Here is a 20,511-nt window from a genome sequence, read left to right as displayed (position 1 = left end):
TTTCGGTGAGAAAATTGTGGTAAAAAGTCGCTTCTTACCGGAGATCAGCTGAGCTTGTGCCGCCCATACAGCTGCCGTCGACTTCCTGAGACACTGCGCGTCAACACCCGGCCGTGGACACACACCTCCAACTATCAGGTACTGTTAAACTCACTAAAACACTAGCAACACAATAGAAAGATAAGGGATTTCCCAGAATTATCCTGGTAAATGTGTCTAAAAACATCTGAATCCATTTTTTTTTTTAACTTTTTGTTTTTTTTTCTAGCCCGTCGCTATCAATATCCTCAAACACAAATCTTTCATTCTCGCTCAAATTAATGGGGACATGGTCGTTTCCTCGGTCCGAATAGCTGTTTTTGTTGGAGGCTCCCATTAGAAACAATGTGAAGATGTGAGGAGCCCTACAACCCGTGACGTCATCGTCTGCGACTTCCGGTAAAGGCAGGGCTTTTCTGTTAGCACCAAAGTTGCGAACTTTATCGTGGATGTTCTCTACTAAATCCTTTCAGCAAAAATATGGCAATATCGCGAAATGATCAAGTATGACACTTAGAATGGACCTGCTATCCCCGTTTAAATAAGAAAATCTCATTTCAGTAGGCCTTTAACGATGATGTCATGCTCCGCCACACTTTGATGCATTCCTATTCGTTGCCGTCTGATGTCCGCGTGTCATGCTTGTTGCTCATACATACAGAGAAGGGGCGTATGTATTTAGTATCCAAACAGACATCAGTGCATGCATGAATGCATAAAGTCCTCCAGATGTAAGAGACGGAGAAAGGCCGAGGTCGGAAAAAGAGGGGATGGGGTGGGGGGGTTATGTTCAGTCTATGCAGGCAGAGGGGGGACTTTTTGGGGATGCATGGAGGTGCTGGGGGAGGTGGGGGTCTGGACGCTTCCTGGATGCCTCAAAAGGTATGAACCAGGGTGAAACGTACCCTTTTCTGGGTAAACATCCTCACTAGTGGTGAACCTCACCCCCTTGCCGCCAAACACTGGCCCACAGACGGGGGGGACAGGACAGAGAAAAGCAGAAGAGATGAAGAAAAAGTCACATAATTAAAAACACTGGTTTAGTGGAATTCCTCCTGCGGCATGCAGAAGACACAATGCCACTCCCCCGCTTAAATTGTTGCTCTGGCAGAGGTGTTTGAGGACATTTTGTCAGCTGCAGAACCGCTAAAAACATGACGGCTGTTACGTGGCAGCCTGACAGTCAATTGGGGACGGGTGTGGGTCTTTTCTTTGCAAAATAGGAGCCGAAAAGCCATCCTGCATGTAGACTCAGCATTTAGAAGTGTTTATATTTTTAATGCTGCGTTAGAAAAACACTAAACTTGCCCTCACACTTTAAAAGAGTGATGGACATTTGCTAAAGTGGTGGCTAAAGTGCTTACCTTGTGCGTTCTGGGACTGGACAAAGGTCCTAATAAGTTTGTCTGTGGCCTGCGTGTAGAGGGACAGGGCGTAGTGCAGGGACAGCAGATCAGGACTCTTCTCCAAGAAAGTCTTCTTCAGACCAACACCCCCGGCATGGAAATATTGCTAAAGGCAGACAAACACAGATAAATGTAACTTTTTAGGTGTTTTTACTCCAGGGCAGCTCTTTGATGAGTGGTTGCCGTCTTTAAAAAAGTGCCCATCTCATAAAGTTTATAGGATGCAGTGCAAGTGTGACCATTAATTATTGTTTTTTACTAATGATTTTAGGTTTTGCTTACATTTGCTTTCTTTTAGACTCGCCGAGTTGGTGCTTTTAGAAACACATGTTCAAAACAGATAATATCAAGATACTACTTAAATGGTACGTAATAAACGATAAAAGTATATCAAACAAACCTTTAGAGCAAGGGTCACCAACACAGTGCCCGCGGGAACCAGGTAGCCCGTAAGGACCAGATGAGTCGCCCGCTGGCCTGTTCTAAAAATAGCTCAAATAGCAGCACTTACCAGTGAGCTGCCTCTATTTTTTTAATTTGACTTATTTACTAGCAAGCTGGTCTCGCTTTGCTCGACATTTCTAATTCTAAGAGAGACAAAACTCAAATACAATTTGAAAATCCAAGAAAATATTTTAAAGACTTGGTCTTCACTTGTTTAAATAAATTATTTTTTTTTTTTTTTTACTTTGCTTCTTATAACTTTTAGAAAGACAATTTTAGAGAAAAAAATTCAACCTTAAAAATGATTTTAGGATTTTTAAACACATATACCTTTTTACCTTTTAAATTCCTTCCTTTTCTTTCCTGATAATTTAAATCAATGTTCAAGTATTTTTTTTTATTGTAAAGAATAATAAATACATTTTAAATTAATTCTTCATTTTAGCTTCTATTTTTCCGACGAAGAATATTTGTGAAATATTTCTTCAAACTTATTATGATTAAAATTCCCAAAAAATATTCTGGCAAATCTAGAAAATCTGTAGAATCAAATTTAAATCTTATTTCAAAGTCTTTTGAATTTCTTTTACAATTTTTGTTCTGGAAAATCTAGAAGAAATAATGATTTGTCTTTGTTAGAATAAAGCTTGGTCCAATTGGATATATATTCTAACAAAGTGCAGATTTAAAACAAGTCATCAAAATTATAAAATTAATCTTAATCAGGAAAAAATCCTAATGATGTTCCATAAATAATTTTTTTTATTTTTTCAAAAAGATTAGAATTAGCTAGTTTTCCTCTTCATTTTTTTTGGTTGAATTTTGAATTTTAAAGAGTCGAAATTGAAGATGAACTATGTCTCAAAATTAAATTTTCCTTTTTTTCGTGTTTTCTCCTCTTTTAAACTGAAAGAGGGAAGACGTAGATTTATTTATTAAAGGTAAATTGAGCAAATTGGCTATTTCTGGCAATTTATTTAAGTGTGTATCAAACTGGTAGCCCTTCGCATTAACCAGTACCCAAGAAGAAGCTCTTGGTTTTCAAAAACGTTAGTGACCCCTGCTTTAGAGTGTCCGCCCTGAGATCGGAAGGTCGTGAGTTCAAACCCCGGCCAAGTCATACCAAAGACTTTAAAAAATGGGAGCCATTACCTCCCTGCTTGGCACTCAGCATCAAGGGTTGGAATTGGGGGTTCAATCATCAAAAATGATTCCCGAGCACAGCCACCGCTGCTGCTCACTGCTCCCCTCACCTTCCAGGGGGTGATCAAGGGGATGGGTCAAATGCAGAGGGTAATTTCACCACACCTAGTGTGTGTGTGACTATCAGTGGTACTTTAACTTTAACTTTAACAAAGTGATCACTGACAACTCATGCTTTCTTCGACTCTGGTACCTTGGACTGGAGTGTGAACTGCATGATTTTCTCGTCGTCGTTTCGTAAAATCTTGCACTCTTTCGCCACTTTTGATTAACTCTCAAGGAACTCAGAAGAAACCTTTTTCCCCTTCGCGATTTGAACAATTCGTACAGTCGTAAACAACACAAGCATAGCGCATTATTTCTTCGAGAACGGCTAAATCTCAGCATCAAGGGTTGGAATTGGGGGTTAAATCACCCAAAATGATTCCTGAGCGCGGCCACCGCTGCTGCTCACTGCTCCCCTCACCTCCCAGGGGGCGGAACAAGGGGATGGGTCGAATGTTGAGGGTAGTTTCACCACACCTAGTGTGTGTGTGGTGTCAGTGGTACTTTAACTTTAACGAAGTGATCATTAACAACTCATGCATTCTTCGACTCTGGTACCTTGGACTGGAGTGTGAACTGCATGGTTTTCTCGTCGTCGTTCCATAAAATCTCGCAATCTTCCGCCACTTTTGATTCATTTTCAAGAAACTCTGAAGAAACGTTTATCCTTTTCGCGATTTGAACAATTGGTACTGCCGAAAACAACACAAGCATAGGGCACTTTTTCTTCGACAAAGGCTAAATGGCGCCTAGTACCCGTTGAGAACAGAGCTAGGTTGACCACCACCAGAATTCATTGGGCCGTAAAATCCAAGCAATTAAGGTGGAGTTCAGGCAACTACGTGTAAAACACAGCACTTAATGGCAATAAAGAATCTGCAACAATCAGTGCGTCCCCACCTTGATGGTGTCCAGGGCCAGTTCTATGACGGCACATTGCTTGGGCGTGAGCGCCTTTGCCTCCTCCCGAACCATGTGCTCCTGAGCAAGACGGCGGGAAGCAATCAGGGTCAAACTGTTCAGCGTCCAAACGTTTGCAAAGGACGGCTCACGGTACCTTCAGTTTGGACAGCTGACCCAGCTCTTTGGCAGCATTGAAGATGAGCTGAGTGCCCTGTGGGGAGACAAACCAGGAGGACAAAGTTGTGTTGGAGTTCCATTCAAACTGAGCAGGATAATACAAGGCAAGGTCACACAGAGGACAGGGACATTTCCCACAGGCACATACTCTTTTACACAATGTCAGGGCACTTTTTCTCCGTCATGTGCTGTCAACACAGGGTGAGTACAAAGAGAGGTTGACATTTACTTGCACTCTCGAACACACACACACACACACACACACACACACACACACACACACACACACACACACACACACACACACACACACACACACACACACACACAACTGGCCGGCTAACAAGAGTGTGGCACATGTACAAAAGTCCGTTAAGTCGGGGGTTGGGAACGCGCGGCTTTTGAGCCACAAGCGGCTCTTTAGCGCCGCCCTAGTGGCTCCCTGGAGCTTTTTTCAAAAATGCATGAAAAAGTTTGTTTTAATACAGTGTTTCCCACAGGTCAGTTATCTATTTGTGGTGGTATGGTCGGGCGGCGGGGGTCGGGGAGGTTGGGTTGGGGGGGTGGGGTGTAGCGGCGGCGGCGATGACCAAGAAGAACGCGGAGTTGGAATATAATTACAACACTTTATGCACACATTTATATACATATTTATATAATATTTACATATTTATATAATATGTAACTACAAGCTCCATTCACAGACAGAGTCCCATTGCTTTTATGAGCGGTCGAGCGAGTCAAAAGCCGGGGTGGGGGGATGTGGAGGGGCGGGGCGGGTGGGGGGGAAGGGCTTTATATATGTTTTTAAAATTTTAAATTTTATTTGTGGCGGCCGTAATTCTTTTGTGGCGGGCCGCCACAAATACATGAATGTGTGGGAAACCCTGTAATATGGTTCCTGTAGGAGGAAAAAACACGACACAAACCTTCCTAATTGTTAGAAATCCCACTGTTTATATTAAACATGCTTCACTGATGTGAGTATTTGGTCAATTTGTCCTTAAACGCACCATAGTTTGTTTGCATGTACAACTTTCCTCAATGCTGCCATATAAAGACGTATGTTAGGCCTCTCCTTCTTTGTTTTCATTTTGTCCATCAAACTTTTTATGCTGTGCGTGAATCCACAAAAAGTGAGCTCTGCTGACGTTATTGACTCGTGTGGAGCGTTAATCAGACATGTTTGGTCACTGTGTGACTCTGGGCTGATCGATACTCACATGCTATTTATACGAGCTACAGTATATGTCCGTTTTAGTAATGTTTTCCAATGTTGTAAAAATGAGTAGAATAAATTCAACATTTCTGTCATTGAAGATTTGCATCAGCCTGCGACACATTGTCATTTTGATAGTAGGCTATTATAGCTAATATAGACTGTGTTGTCTTTATTATAACATTTATATAAGACTTTTCAAGTTATTTTGATAGTAGTCTAATATCGCTAATAAAGACACTGACATTTGTTGTCTTCATTACAACACTTATTTAAGACTTTTAAAGTCATTTTGATAGTAGGCTAATATAGACATCATGTGTTGCCTTCATTTTAACACTTGTATAAGACTTTTGAAGTCATTTTGATAGTAGTCTAACATAACTAATATAGACACATCATGTGTTGTCTTCATTAAAACACTTAAGACTTTTAAAATATTTTTTATAGTAGTCTATTATAGCTAATATAGACACTTAAATCATGTGTTGTTTTCATTATAACACTTACATAATACTTTTTAAGTCATTGTGATAGTAGTCTAATATACACACTTACATCATGTGTTGCCTTCATTTTAACACTTAAATAAGACTTTTAAAGTGATTTTGATAGTAGTCTAACATAACTATTATACACTTACATTGTGTGTTTCCTTCATTTGAACACTTTTATAAAACTTTTAAAGTCATTTTGATAGTAATCTAATACAACTAATATAGACACGTGTTGCCTTCATTATAACACTTATATAAGACTTTTAAAGTTATTTTGATAGTTTTTTAATATAGTTAATATAGACACATCTTGTGTTGCCTTCATATTAAAGCTTATATAAGACTTTTAAAGTAATTCTGATAGTAATCTAATAGACACATTATGTGTTTCCTTCATTTTAAGACTTTTAAAGTCATTTTGATAGTAGTCTAACATAACTACTATGGACACTTACATCATGTGTTGTCTTTATTATAACACTTAGACTTTTAAAATAATTTTGATAGTAGGCTATTATAGCTAAAATAGACACTTAAATCATGTGTTGTCTTCATTATAACACTTACATAATACTTTTAAAGTCATTTTGATAGTAGGCTAATATAGACACATCATGTGTTGCCTTCATTTTAATACTTAAATACGACTTTTAAAGTGATTTTGATAGTAGTCTAACATAACTAATATACACACTTACATTGTGTGTTTCCTTCATTTGAACACTTTTATAAAACTTTTAAAGTTATTTTGATAGTAATCTAACTAATATAGACACATGTGTTGCCTTCATTATAACACTTATATAAAACTTTTAAAGTTATTTTGATAGATTTTTAATATAGTTAATATAGACACATCTTGTGTTGCCTTCATATTAAAGCTTATATAAGACTTTTAAAGTAATTCTGATAGTAATATAATAGACACATTATGTGTTGCCTTCATTTTAAGACTTTTAAAGTCATTTTGATAGTAGTCTAACATAACTAATATGGACACTTACATCATGTGTTGTCTTTATTATAACACTTAAGACTTTTAAAATCATTTTGATAGTAGGCTATTACAGCTAATATAGACACTTAAATCATGTGTTGTCTTCATTATAACACTTATATAATCATTTTAAAGTCATTTTGATAGTAGGCTAATATAGACACATCAAGTGTTGCCTTCATTTTAACACCGAAATAAGACTTTTAAAGTGATTTTGATAGTAGTCTAACATAACTAATATACACTTACATCGTGTTTTCTTCATTTGAACACTTTTCTAAAACTTTTAAAGTAATTTTGATAGTAATCTAATATAACTAATACAGACAAATGTGTTGCCTTCATTATAACACTTATATAAGACTTTTAAAGTAATTTTGATAGTTTTTTAATATAGCTAATATAGACACATCTTGTGTTGCCTTCATTTTAGAGCTTATATAAGATTTTAAAGTAATTGTGATAGTAATCTAATAGATACTTACATTATGTGTTGCCTTCATTTTAACACTTTTATAAGACTTTTAAAATCATTTTGATAGAAGTTTAACATAACTTATATAGACACATCATGTGTTTCCTTCATTTGAACACTTTTATACAACTTTTAAAGTCATTTTGATAGTAATCTAATATTTCTAATATAGACACGTGTTGCCTTCATTAGAACACTTATATAAGACTTTTAAAGTCATTTTGATAGTTTTTTAATATAGCTAATACGGACATCTTGTGTTGCCTTCATTTTAAAGCTTATATAAGACTTTTAGAGTAATTCTGATAGTAATCTAATAGACACATCATGTGTTGCCTTCATTTTAACACTTTTATAAGACTTTTAAAGTCATTTTGATAGTGGTCTAACATAACTAATATGGACACTTACATCATGTGTTGTCTTTATTATAACACTTATTTAAAACTTTTCAAATAATTTTGATAATAGGCTATTATAGCTTATATAGACACTTAAATCACATGTGTTCATTAAAACAGTTACATAATACTTTTAAAGTCATTTTGATAGTAGGCTAATATAGACACATCATGTGTTGCCTTCATTTTTACACTTAAATAAGACTTTTAAAGTGATTTTAATAGTAGGCTAACATAACTAATATACACACTTATATTGTGTGTTTCCTTCATTTGAACACTTTTATAAAACTTTTAAAGTCATTTTGATAGTAATCTAATACAACTAATATAGACAAGTGTTGCCTTCATTATAACACTTATATAAGACTTTTAAAGTCATTTTGATAGTTTTTTAATATAGCTAATATAGACACATCTTGTGTTGCCTTCATTTTAGAGCTTATATAAGACTTTTAAAGTAATTCTGATAGTAATCTAATAGACACATCAAGTGTTGCCTTCATTTTAACACTTTTATAAGACTTTTAAAGTCATTTTGATAGTAGTCTAATACAACTAATATAAACACTTACATCATGTGTTGCCTTCATTATAACACTTATATAAGACTTTACATTTTTTAGGCTCCAGACAGATTTTGCGGGGGTATTTCTGGTCCAATATGGCTCTTTCAACATTTTGGGTTGCCGACCCCTGCACTAAGTGAATACAACACCACCACCTTTCCTCAACGCTCTTAAATTCCTGCTCAACGTCTACGCCTCCATTACATCTTAAATTCTTCCGTTCGATTCCTGTGTAGTGGTATATTAAGACAATATCATAAAAAAAAAACCTCATCGTCCAAATATTTCTGGACCAAGTTGTATGTCAACGTGAGGAAGGCAGCTACTATCCAACATGGTGAAAGATGTGTGAAAACAAAAGGAAGTGTAAGGGGGGGGGATCAATATTTCCACGGCTTTGTTAGATTGGCGAGCTGAGGGAGCGAGACAAAGACACGGAGAAGACATATAGAAGAGATGGACGAGACACATTGATCTGAAGGGGTTTAGTTCTTACATCGCTGTGAGAAGCACTCTTCAGCCTCCCCTGGAAAGAGAGCATGTGGTTAAAACAAGGAGCAGGAGTAGTTGTCGGAGTAGCCAATGGCTACATTTTTCTCAATGGCCGGATGCTACGACGTGTTAAACAATCATAGATGCCGGAGACATAATAAACAATTCTTATTAATCTTCCGTGGGACAAAACGGAAGATTTTACATGGGTCGCTCCATTCAGAGTCTACAGTGCAAACCATGGATCTCCCTATGTCTGATTCTGAGGGCACACCTGATGTCACACACAAGCGGAAAATATGCAAATGGTGCTTTTTCCCTTTTATTTTATTTTAATTTTTTTTACAATTATCCAATACTTCTGACAGTTTGCTGTCTCTATGGGCTACAGAAGGAAACGAGGAAACGGAGTAAATCTACAGTCGAGGTCAAAAGACACTTGTAAAGAACATCATGTCATGGCTGTCTTGAGTTTCCAATCATTTCTACAACTCTTATTTTTTGTGATAGACGGATTGGACCACATAAATTTCCTCCGGAAATTTGTTTGGCCTCAATACCCAGCAATATGTTTGGAGTATAAACAGTGAGGCCTTTATACCCAGGAACACCACGCCTACCGTCAAGCATGGTGGTGGTAGTGTTATGCTCTGGGCCTGTTTTGCTGCCGATGGAACTGGTGCTTTACAGAGAGTAAATGGTACAATGAAAAAGGAGGGTTACCTCCAAATTCTTCAGGACAACCAGGTTGGGTCTTGGGTGCAGTTGGGTGTTCCAACAGGACAATGACCCCAAACACAGGTCAAAAGCGGTAAAGGAATGGCTATATCAGGCTAGAATTAAGGTTTTAGAATGGCCTTCCCAAAGTCCTGACTTAAACGTGTGGACAATGCTGAAGAAACAAGTCCATGTCAGAAAACCAACACATTTAGGAGTGGTCCAAAATTCAAGCAGAAGCTTGCCAAAAGCTTGTGGATGGTTACCAAAAGCGCCTTATTTCAGTAAAATTTGCCAAGGGACATGTATCCAAATATTAACATTGCTGTAAGTGTACTTTTGACCCAGTAGACTTGGTCACATTTTCAGGAGACCCACAATAAATTTATAAAAAAGCCAAACTTCATGAATATTTTTTGTGACCAACAAGTATGTGCTCCAATCACTCAATCACAAAAAAAAAAAAAAGTTGTAAAAATAATTGGAAACTCAAGACAGCCATGACATTATGTACTTCACAAGTGTAAGTAAACTTTTGACCACGACTGTACATGTTTAGTAGTGACTCGCAAATGTTTGTTCACACATGCAATTCCATATTGAATTTTTTTGTGCCAACATACACATAAAACAAAAAAAATAATGTCCACTTATAAAGATAAAACAATTGTAAAATGTTTAAACACCAATTTGTAATTTATTTTGAATAAAAAAAATGTATTTGTTGTTGTTTTTTTTTTCTTTTGTAGTAATGCTTATGAAGGCACAGCATCATTATAAAAAAGTGAACCAAATAAGGTCACAATATATGTAAATTGACTCAGGAATACATTAATCAGAAAAAAATAATTAGAAAATATAACTTTTTCCACATTTGATTACATGAATGTATTTGTTTATTTAAAGGCAGCCCAGTCTGGTTGTTCTGTGATTTCATTAAGTAATACAAATATGCTTTTATTTGACAATATATGCCATTAAAAAAAAAAAAAAATCTAAATACAAATTTAATAACAATAACTTTTACTGATTATTTTTCAAAAAAAGGATCAAAATTATCCCATCACTAATTTATGTGTACAGTGGAGCATCGATTTACAAACCATTTTTATTTACAAACTATTAGATGGAGCCAAACGTGCAAACCAGGTCTCTGTTTACGAAAAATTCATTCATTCATTCATGTTGTGTCCCCGCCTGCAGGCAAAAAGCAGGGTGCAGCGTTTTTGGTGAGGCACAGCCCTCCATGTCACTTGCAGCACTACGCTACTAGTCACTTCTGTGCTGGCCTTTTTTTTTTTTGGTTGTTTTGGTTTTTGACAAGTTTTGTTCATCTTGCCAACTCGATACGAGTCCACAAAGACAACAGACCAGCATGGAAAGGAGGGAATCACTGCGAAGTTTAACAAAATACTTTGTAAGGAGTACCGTATTTTCCGGACCATAGGGCGCACCGGATTATAAGGCGCACTGACGAGGTCTTTTTTCATACAGAAGGCACATCGAATTATAGGTCGCATTAAAGGAGTCATATTATTTTTTTTTTCTAAATGTAAAACACTTCCTTGTGGTCTACATAACATTTAATGGTGGTTCTTTGGTCAAAATGTTGCATAGATTATGTTTTACAGATCATCTTCAAGCCGTTTCAGGATGCGCCGTTTTGTGGCCGGACTTATTTACGTGGCTCACCTTTGGCAGCGTCTTCTCCCCGTCATCTTTGTCATAGCGGTGTAGCGTGCAAGTACGCGAGTGGAAGAAGTGTCAAAGGATGAGCTAACTGTTTTAATGACATTCAGACTTTACTTCAATCAATAACGGAGCGCCATCTTCTCAACCGTGGCTGACTAGTGCAACAACAACGCCAGAAATGTGTCCCATGAAAAAACGTTCCACCGAAACTCTATATAATTAAAGTTCCCTGGGTGAATAATGTAAACTCACTACACTGGTATGTTTTAGCGCTTTCATGGCGAGTTTACTGACGGATATAAGTAAGAACTTTACTCTACTTTATATCAGAAATGGCAACAGCGGAGGATGAATGTCCCATAACAAGAAGATAGAGAAAAAGAAAAAGCTTATCGACTATGTTGCCGGCACGGACCACAAAGGCGGATGCGCGCAAATATACAGGACTTATACAGATCCCAAATACAGACCAGCAGGTACCAGAAGGTAGGAAAAGTTGTTTTTGCATAATGCCAGATTATATGTCTTACCTTATACACACACCACAATAATACTTGTATGTTTAATACGCCGACAATTCATAAAGCGGTGCGGCTTCATAGCTTACCAAGTCGTACTAGAACATGATAAATTTTTGAGCGCTGAGTGTCATGTTCTATATTTTTAATGGAACATATAAGATGTTGGTGGTGTTTACTTGAGTCATATTTCAGTCTACATGTATCTCTAATGTGTGACTGCCATCTACTGGTCACACTAATCATTTCACCATGTACCAAATAAAAGGGCTTTGAGGTCGGTAAGCAAAACCAATATTCTCAAAACTGTCGAGTTTTGAGAAAATGAAAGGATTTTAAGTGTGCCTTATAGTCCGAAAAATACAGTAGGTACATTAATAGGCGCTCACAAGCAGGCTTTGTACCACAGCAAGTTTTAATTGTGAGGAGACATGACTTTTTTTTTGGAAAAAGATGCCAAAACGGACTTATTTCACAGCAGAGGAAAAGAGCTACCTCTCGTTCAGCGGCACCTCTTCCAAGGGTACGCACCCCGATCCCTGCCTTCTATCCCGTTTGTCTGTCTGCTCCATTTTCGTCAGCCAATGTTCATGTAAGTGGGTTTTACGGATTTAAATGTTTGATAAATAAATGATAAATGGGTTGTACTTGTATAGCGCTTTTCTACCTTCAAAGTACTCAAAGCGCTTTGACACTACTTCCACATTTACCCATTCACACACACATTCACACACTGATGGAGGGAGCTGCCATGTAAGGCGCCAACCAGCACCCATCAGGAGCAAGGGTGAAGTGTCTTGCTCAGGACACAACGGACGTGACGAGGTTGGTACTAGGTGGGATTGATGACACTTTAGTATGGGGAACATATGACACTTTAGTATGGGGAACATATTCACCATTTATTGGTTGCTTAGTAAAGTAACACATACTTAATATAGAGTTACTTATATAAGGGTTAGGGTTACTAATAGGCAATAATTTTAAGGTTATTGAGGGAAGACTCTTAGTCAATGGCTTACTGGCTGTATAATAGACCTATTCAGTGGCCTAGTGTCCACCCTGAGATCTGTAGGTCGTGAGTTCAAATCCCTGGCCGAGTCATACCAAAGACTATAAAAATGGGACCCATTACCTCCCTGCTTGGCACTCAGCATAAAGGGTTGGAATTGGGGGTCAAATCACCATAAATGATTCCTGGGTGCGGCCACCGCTGCTGCTCACTGCTCCCCCACCTCCCAGGGGGTGATCAAAGGGGGATGGGTCACATGCAGAGAATAATTTCGCCACACCTAGTGTGTGTGTGACAATCATTGGTACTTTAACTTTTTGAATAAGGCCATGCAGAATAAGGCATTAATAAGTACTTAAAAGCCTACTGAAACCCACTACTACCGACCACGCAGTCTGATAGTTTATATATCAATGATGAAATATTAACATTGCAACACATGCCAATACAGCCGGTTTAGTTTACTAAATTGCAATTTTAAATTTCGCACGGAAGTATCATGCTAAAACGTAGCGGTATGATGATGCATGACGTCACGCATTGTAGAGGACATTTTGTTCCAGCACCGTTCCCAGCTATAAGTCGTCTGTTTTCATCGCATAATTCCACAGTATTCTTGACATCTGTGTTGCTGAATCTTTTGCAATTTGTTCAATGAATAATGGAGACATCAAAGAAGAAAGCTGTAGGTGGGAAGCGTTGTATTGCGTCCGCCTTTAACAACACCAACACAGCCGGTGTTTCATTGTTTATATTCCCCGAAAGATGACGGTGAAGCTTTACTATGGAACAGAGCGGTCAAGCGAACACGGTTGGGTTGGACCACACACACACAAAGTACAGTGTATTATGCAGCAATCATTTCGAAAGATCGTGTTTCGAAGAGGGTCCCTTGCGAAGGGCAGAGATGGGCATCGCCACCACCCGTCGACTGGTGCTGAAGAAAGGTGCGGGGCCGACCTTCAGGTTGTACAGGTACGACCATATAATCTCACTAAAACACTAGTAACACAATAAGCAGATAAGGGATTTTCCAGAATTATCCTAGTAAATTAGTCTAATATCTGAATCGCTCCCACTGCCCTCGTCTTTTTATTATTTTTATTTTTTTCTATTCCGTCACTCTCACTTTCCTCATCCACGAATCTTTCATCCTCGCTCAAATTAATGGGGAAATCGTCGCTTTCCCGGTCCGAATCGCTCTCGCTGCTGGTGGCCATGATTGTAAACAATGTTCAGATGTGAAGCGCTCCACAACCCGTGACGTCATGCGCATATTGTCTGCTACTTCCTGTGCAGGCAAGGCTTTTTTATTAGCGACCAAAAGTTGCAAACTTTTTCGTCGATGTTCTCTACTAAATCCTTTCAGCAAAAATATGGCTATATCGCGAAATCATCAAGTATGACACATAGAATGGACCTGCTATCCCCGTTTAAATAAGAAAATCTCATTTCAGTAGGCTTTTAAATTAGGAGCCAATATGTTACCGGGCGTTGTTATGGGGCAGCATGGCATAGTAGGTAGAGAGGCCGGCCAGAAACCTGAGGGTTGCAGGTTCGCTTCCCACCTATTGACATACAAAAAAATCGCTGCTGTTGTGTCCTTGGGCAGGACACTTCTCGCTTTGCCCCCGGTGCACTCACACTGGTGAATGAATGATAGGTGGCAGCCACGCCTCCGTCAGTCTACCCCCAGGGCAGCTGTGGCTACTGATGTAGCTTACCACCACCAGGTGTGAATGAATGTTGAGTCAACTTCTCTGCGAGCGCTTTGAGTGTCTAGAAAAGTGCGATATAAATCTAAGTTGTTTTTTTTTACTAATTTGCATGTCAATAAGCAACTAATTAATGGTGAAAATGTGTTCCCCATACTAAAGTGTTACCAATTGTTTATTATTGTCACTATATGGTGGTCAAAGTTAAGGATTAGGGGATTTCTGACCGTTTGTGAGGGCACCGACGGGACTTTTGGCAGAGCACAGCAAGACAACAGCTGGTCGTCGTCGTCGTCGTTTTGGCTCGTTAATAAAAAAGAAAGTTGACCTGTCACTCCCTTGTTATGTTATGTTTCTTTACTTTATTATTCTTATTTACTTTGTTTCTTATGGAGAAAGTTGCTTCACCATATGAACTTTTCCATTTTGCAAACCCTGTTCAAGAACCAATCGGGTTGGTGAATGGAGGCTCCACTGTACACCATGGGGCAGAGCTTCGGGCATATGTTTGACCAGCACGTCCAATTAACCAAAAACATACCAGGTGCTTACATCTCTTGCCATAAACCTGAGAGCATCGATTAAAACCAGCGGTTAGTCAGCCTCAACAACAGAACATGAAACCAAACCAGGACAGACCAACACCAACGGTCCTTGGAGAGACAAACATGGCAGTGTAGCGTGTTTAGTGGGAGAAGACTGCAGTCAGTACGTTCACACGTTGAAGAGAGATCAGATGCAAGCAACACACCCACAGTGGGGGACTTGAGGAGGGGGGGGCGGGGGAGGAGGTGGGGGTCTGGGTCACAGTTCAAACAGGTGAGAAAGGTGTGAGGGGGGAAAGGGGGCAGAAGAAGATCGGGGTGGGGGGACAAGACACGAGAAGATACGACATTGCCGAGGGGTCGGAGTCCCCCTGCCCGGCACCGGGGGGGCGGGAGGGGTCCCGGTGCAGTGAAACACGAACACGGCGACACCAGAAGGGGCCACTTCCTGTTGGAGAGGCAGGCACAGGAAGAGGAGACGACAAGGGCGCTGATTGGTGGGGATTGATTTCGAGAAGGGGCCCGCCAACACCAGAAATGCACCATGCGACTGTCTTGTCACAAGACAAGATTAGAAGAGAAGAGGGAGGAAGAAGAGTGTTAATCTATGTTTTTATTTTTTTATTTTTATAAATGTCTAAAAGTTTTCAGTTTTGCGGAATTTTCAGATACGAAATCTGCATACTTGCCAACCTTGAGACCTATTAATTCCCGAGATGGGGGTTGTATATTGTAGCGTCCCGGTATTTGTTCTGTTGTGTCTATGTTGTGTTACAGTGCGGATGTTCTCCCGAAATGTGTTTGTCATTCTTGTTTGGTGTGGGTTCACAGTGTGGCGCGTATTTGTAACAGTGTTAAAGTTGTTTATACGGCTCCCCTCAGTGTGACCTGTATGGCTGTTGACCAAGTATGCATTGCATTCAGTTGTGTGTATAGAAGCCGCATAGAAAATGCGACTGGTCCGGCACGTTGTTTGAATGCTGGAAAAGCGGACGTAACGACATGTTGTAGAGGACAGTAAAGACAGTTCCCCCGATAATGTTGACTGGGTGGAAATCGGGAGAGATTCGATAGAATGGTTGCCCCGGGAGATTTTCGGGAGGGGCACTGAAATTCGGGAGTCTCCCGGTAAAATCGGGAGGGTTGGCAAGTATGGAAATCTGGCAGTGTTAAGTCGAAAAATCAGCATACATTAAGGGATGTAACAAATTGACATTTTGGTCACACTTTAGTATGGGGAACACATATTCACCATTAATTAGTTTCTAATTAACATGCAAATTAGTAACATATTGGCTCTTAATTAGTCATTAAGTAATTAATGCCTTATTCTGCATGGCCTTATTATACAACCAGTAAGCCTAACTAAGAGCCTTCCCTCAATAACTTCAGAAATATTGTTTATTAGTAGCCCTAACCCTTATATGTTCCCCTAGTGTCCAAACAACTCTAAATTAAGTCTTTGTTGCTTTAATAAGCAACTAATTAATGGTGAGTATGTTCCCCATACTAAAGTGTTACCGGAATTTTAATACCACGATTATATTTATCAGGGTTGTCACTATTTAGGTATTGTTAAATGTGCTCAAAAAGTACTGAAATATATTGACCACGTTTTTTTTAATAACTAAAATAAATAGAGACAATATTCTTTTGCACGTTTCGTGTTTCCTATATGCTTCACTGATAGTTTTACCCTAAGGCCATGTCCACATGAACACAGAGTTTCAAAAACCCATATTTGGGGTTAAAACGGTCTCCATGCACACAAGTGTAGTTTCAAAAGTGTATAATAGACCTGCTCAGTGGCCTAGTACAGTGTTCCCCAACTACCGGGTCGCAAAATAATTTTTTATTAAAAAAAAATATATATATATATATATATTTTTTATTTTTTTTGTATTAAATCAACATACAAAAAACACAGTATACACTTACAAATAGTGCAAAAACCACAAAAAACTCCCTTTTTCATGACAAAAACGTCCCTTTTTCATGACAAAGAAGAAAAAAAAAAGGACACCCCCCGACCGCCGGGCCGCGGGACAAATCATTAAGCGTTCACCGGTCCGCGGATACAAAAAGGTTGGGGAACACTGGCCTAGTAGTTAGATTGTCCCTCCTGAGATCGGTAGGTTCTGAGTTCAAACCCTGGCCGAGTCATACCAAAGAATATTAAAATTAGACCCATTAGCTCCCTGCTTGGCACTCAGCATCAAAGGTTGGAACTGGGGTTTAAATCACCAAAAATTATTACCGGGAGCGGCCACCGCTGCTGCTCACTGCTGCCCTCACCTCCCGGAAGGCGAACAAGGGGCTGGGTCGAATGCAGAGGACAAATTTGATCACACCTAGTGAGTGTGTGACGATCATTGGTACTTTAACTTTAGTCAGAAGCCTGGAAAAAGCAGCAATATCTGACTTAGACCATGTCCACAATAACAGATACTTAATAAAGGCATACTCATCTCTGCGTTTAAGCCTCGTGTCCACACGCAGAGGCATACTTGTGTCTTTAAAAATGCAGACTTTTACAAACGCTGGCCAAAGTGTAGGGATCCAAAACTCTCCGCTTAGCGTCTGTGTGTACCCGGCACAAACGGAGACTGGGGGTGACGTCACGGTTGTGCGCTGTCATCTCAAAAGCTCAACAACACTGCCTTTAAACACATTATAAGAGGACATAATGTATGTTTGAACGTAAACATGCTGCTCTTTTCACTCAACATTATTAAAAAGGACATCAAAATTGGTTTTGAGACACGGAGCGAATGACAGTCGGCTGCTTTGGATACGATTGCTGTGGAAACTCCACCTGATGGGGCAATTTTGTCAAGCAAGACTTTTTGCTGTGTGTCATAAGAAAGGAGCAACATTATTTTATGTTTTAGTACAGACAACTATTTAATAATATCACCTTAACATTTGACAACTAAACAATTAAACAAGGCGACCCGGTAAAGAATCTGGGTGTTGTCTTCGACCCAACTCTCTCCTTTGAGTCACACATTAACTACTCAGTGGCCTACTGATTAGAGCAGGGGTAGGGAACCTATGGCTCTAGAGCCAGATGTGGCTCTTTTAATGACTGCACCTGGCTCTTAGATAAATCTTAGCTGACATTGCTTAATATATATTTTCGCTGGTAATCACAGTGTCAAAAATAACGTTCAAAATATAAAACATTCCCATGCATTTTCATTCATCCATCCATCCATCCGGTTTCTACCGCACCTGTTCAAGAAGTCGCAGTAATGGTGAGAAGTATTTTATTTCTTGTTGGTTAGCCTCAGAATAACAATGTTATTAAAATGAATAAGACTTATCATACTCTAGACATGTTGGTCTTTCTTAAAAATGCACGCATATAGTTGTATTCAGTGTTAAAAAAAAAAAAAAAATATATATATATATATATATATATGGCTCTCACGGAAATACTTTAAAAAATATTTGGCTTGTATGGCTCTCTCAGCCAAAAAGGTTCCCAACCCCTGGGTTAGAGTGTCCGCCCTGAGATCGGTAGGTCGGGAATTCAAACCCCGGCTGAGTCATACCAAAGACTATAAAACTTGGACCCATTACCTCCTTGATTGGCACTCAGCATCAAGAGTTGGAATTGGGGGTTAAAATCACCAAAAATTATTACCGGGCGCGGCCACCGCTGCTGTACACTGCTCCCCTCACCTCCCAGGGGGTGATCAAGGGTGATGGGTCAAATGCAGAAAATAATTTCGCCACACCAAGAGTGTGTGTGTCAATCATTAATACTTTAATTTAACTTGGAGAGTGTGACTAAAACAGCCTTCTTTCATTGCCGTAATATCGCTAAAATTTGTTCCATTTTGTTCACCAGCGACGCTGAGATCATTATTCATGCGTTGGTTACGTCTCGTCTCGATTACTGTAACGTATTATTTTCAGGTCTCCTTATGTCTAGCATTAAAAGATTACAGTTGGTACAAAATGCGGCTGCTAGACTTTTGACAAGAACAAGAAAGTTTGCTCATATTTTGCCTATACTTTATATACCTTTATATATATATATATATATATATATATATATATATATATATATATATACATACATATACACCTATACTGGCTCACCTGCACTGGCTTCCTGTGCACTTAAGATGTGACTTTAAGGTTTTACTACTTACGTATAAAATACTACACGGTCTAGCTCCATCCTATCTTACCGATTGTATTGTACAATAAATCTGCGTTTAAAGAACTCCGGCTTATTAGTGATTCCCAGAGCCCAAAAGAAGTCTGCAGGCTATAGAGCGTTTTCCATTCGGGCTCCAGTACTCTGGAATGCCCTCCCGGTAACAGTTCGAGATGCCACCTCAGTAGAAGCATTTAAGTCTCACCTTAAAACTCATTTGTATACTCTAGCCTTTAAATAGACCCCCCCTTTTGGATCAGTTGATCTGCCGTTTCTTTTCTGCTCTGGCCCCCTCTCCTGCGTGGAAAAGGTATTTAGGTAACCACAGATGAGACGCTAGCTTTTTAAAGTCAGGACCCAGAGTGGACGTCTCTGTGCTGCTGACCTGTTGGCCCCACCATGGACTGGACTCTTACACTATTAACTAGATCCACTTGACGTCCATTGCACTGGTTGCCCAGCGGGGTGCGTCCCACATCTGCGGTCCCCTCCAAGGTTTCTCATTGTCATCCCATTGGATTGAGTTTTTTATTGCCCTGATGTGGAATCTGAGCCAAAGATGTCGTTGTGGCTTGTGCAGCCCTTTGAGACACTCGTGATTTAGGGTTATACAAGCAAACTCTGATTGATTGATTCATACTTATTTTACTACAAATCATGAAGTTAACTTACGCATCTTGCTTCCAATTTTGTAGATGGAACGACAGTTCACACGTGTAAAAAAAAGAGACCAAGCAACTAAAAAAAAAAAACATGATGTATCCTCTTCCTTGAAGTGTGTACTGATGTTAAAGACGATACACACTTCATCACACATGTACCATCACTATATCCATGATTAAATGTTTTATAATTCCGCGAGAGTTTTGTAGAGACACACGCACGTCCGTGCGCTTTGTATAGACACTTAAACATGCAAAAGGGTGTCCTTGACTCTTTAGTGCGTATTGATATTAGAAATAATGTACACTTCACTGCACATGTAATGTATTCCCATATTAAGTTAAAAAAAAGTTAAGGTACCACTGATAGTCACACACACACTAGATGTGGTGAAATTTGCCTCTGCATTTGACTAGTTCCACCACCTGGGAGGTGAAGGGAGCAGCGAGCAGCAGCGGTGGCCACGCTCTGGAATTGTTTTTGGTGATTTAACCCCCAATTCCAACCCTTGATGCAGAGTACCAAGCAGGGAGGTAATGGCTCCCATTTTTATAGTCGCGGTTTGAACTCACGACCTTCCGATCTCAGGGCAGACACTTTATGCTGAACAC

At 39.3% G+C, this 20,511-nt stretch overlaps 1 protein-coding gene across 1 annotated transcript in view; it reads right to left on the bottom strand.

Annotated features, from left to right (window-relative positions):
* The window catches only part of LOC133543606 (protein unc-13 homolog A-like), a 123,900-nt gene that overhangs the window by 22,873 nt on the left and 80,516 nt on the right, over positions 1-20,511 (bottom strand). The window contains exons 31-33 of the mRNA XM_061888284.1: positions 4,195-4,251; positions 4,038-4,118; positions 1,404-1,551 (exon numbers count right to left, since the gene is read on the bottom strand). Coding sequence (XP_061744268.1) covers positions 1,404-1,551; positions 4,038-4,118; positions 4,195-4,251 — 286 coding nt within the window. The remainder of the gene's footprint in view (positions 1-1,403; positions 1,552-4,037; positions 4,119-4,194; positions 4,252-20,511) is intronic.

The sequence above is a fragment of the Nerophis ophidion genome, linkage group LG26 (genome assembly GCF_033978795.1).
Source record: "Nerophis ophidion isolate RoL-2023_Sa linkage group LG26, RoL_Noph_v1.0, whole genome shotgun sequence".
Classification (NCBI taxonomy): domain Eukaryota; kingdom Metazoa; phylum Chordata; class Actinopteri; order Syngnathiformes; family Syngnathidae; genus Nerophis; species Nerophis ophidion.
Note: the sequence above shows the minus strand (reverse complement) of the source record. Positions and strands in the feature narration are given on the sequence as shown.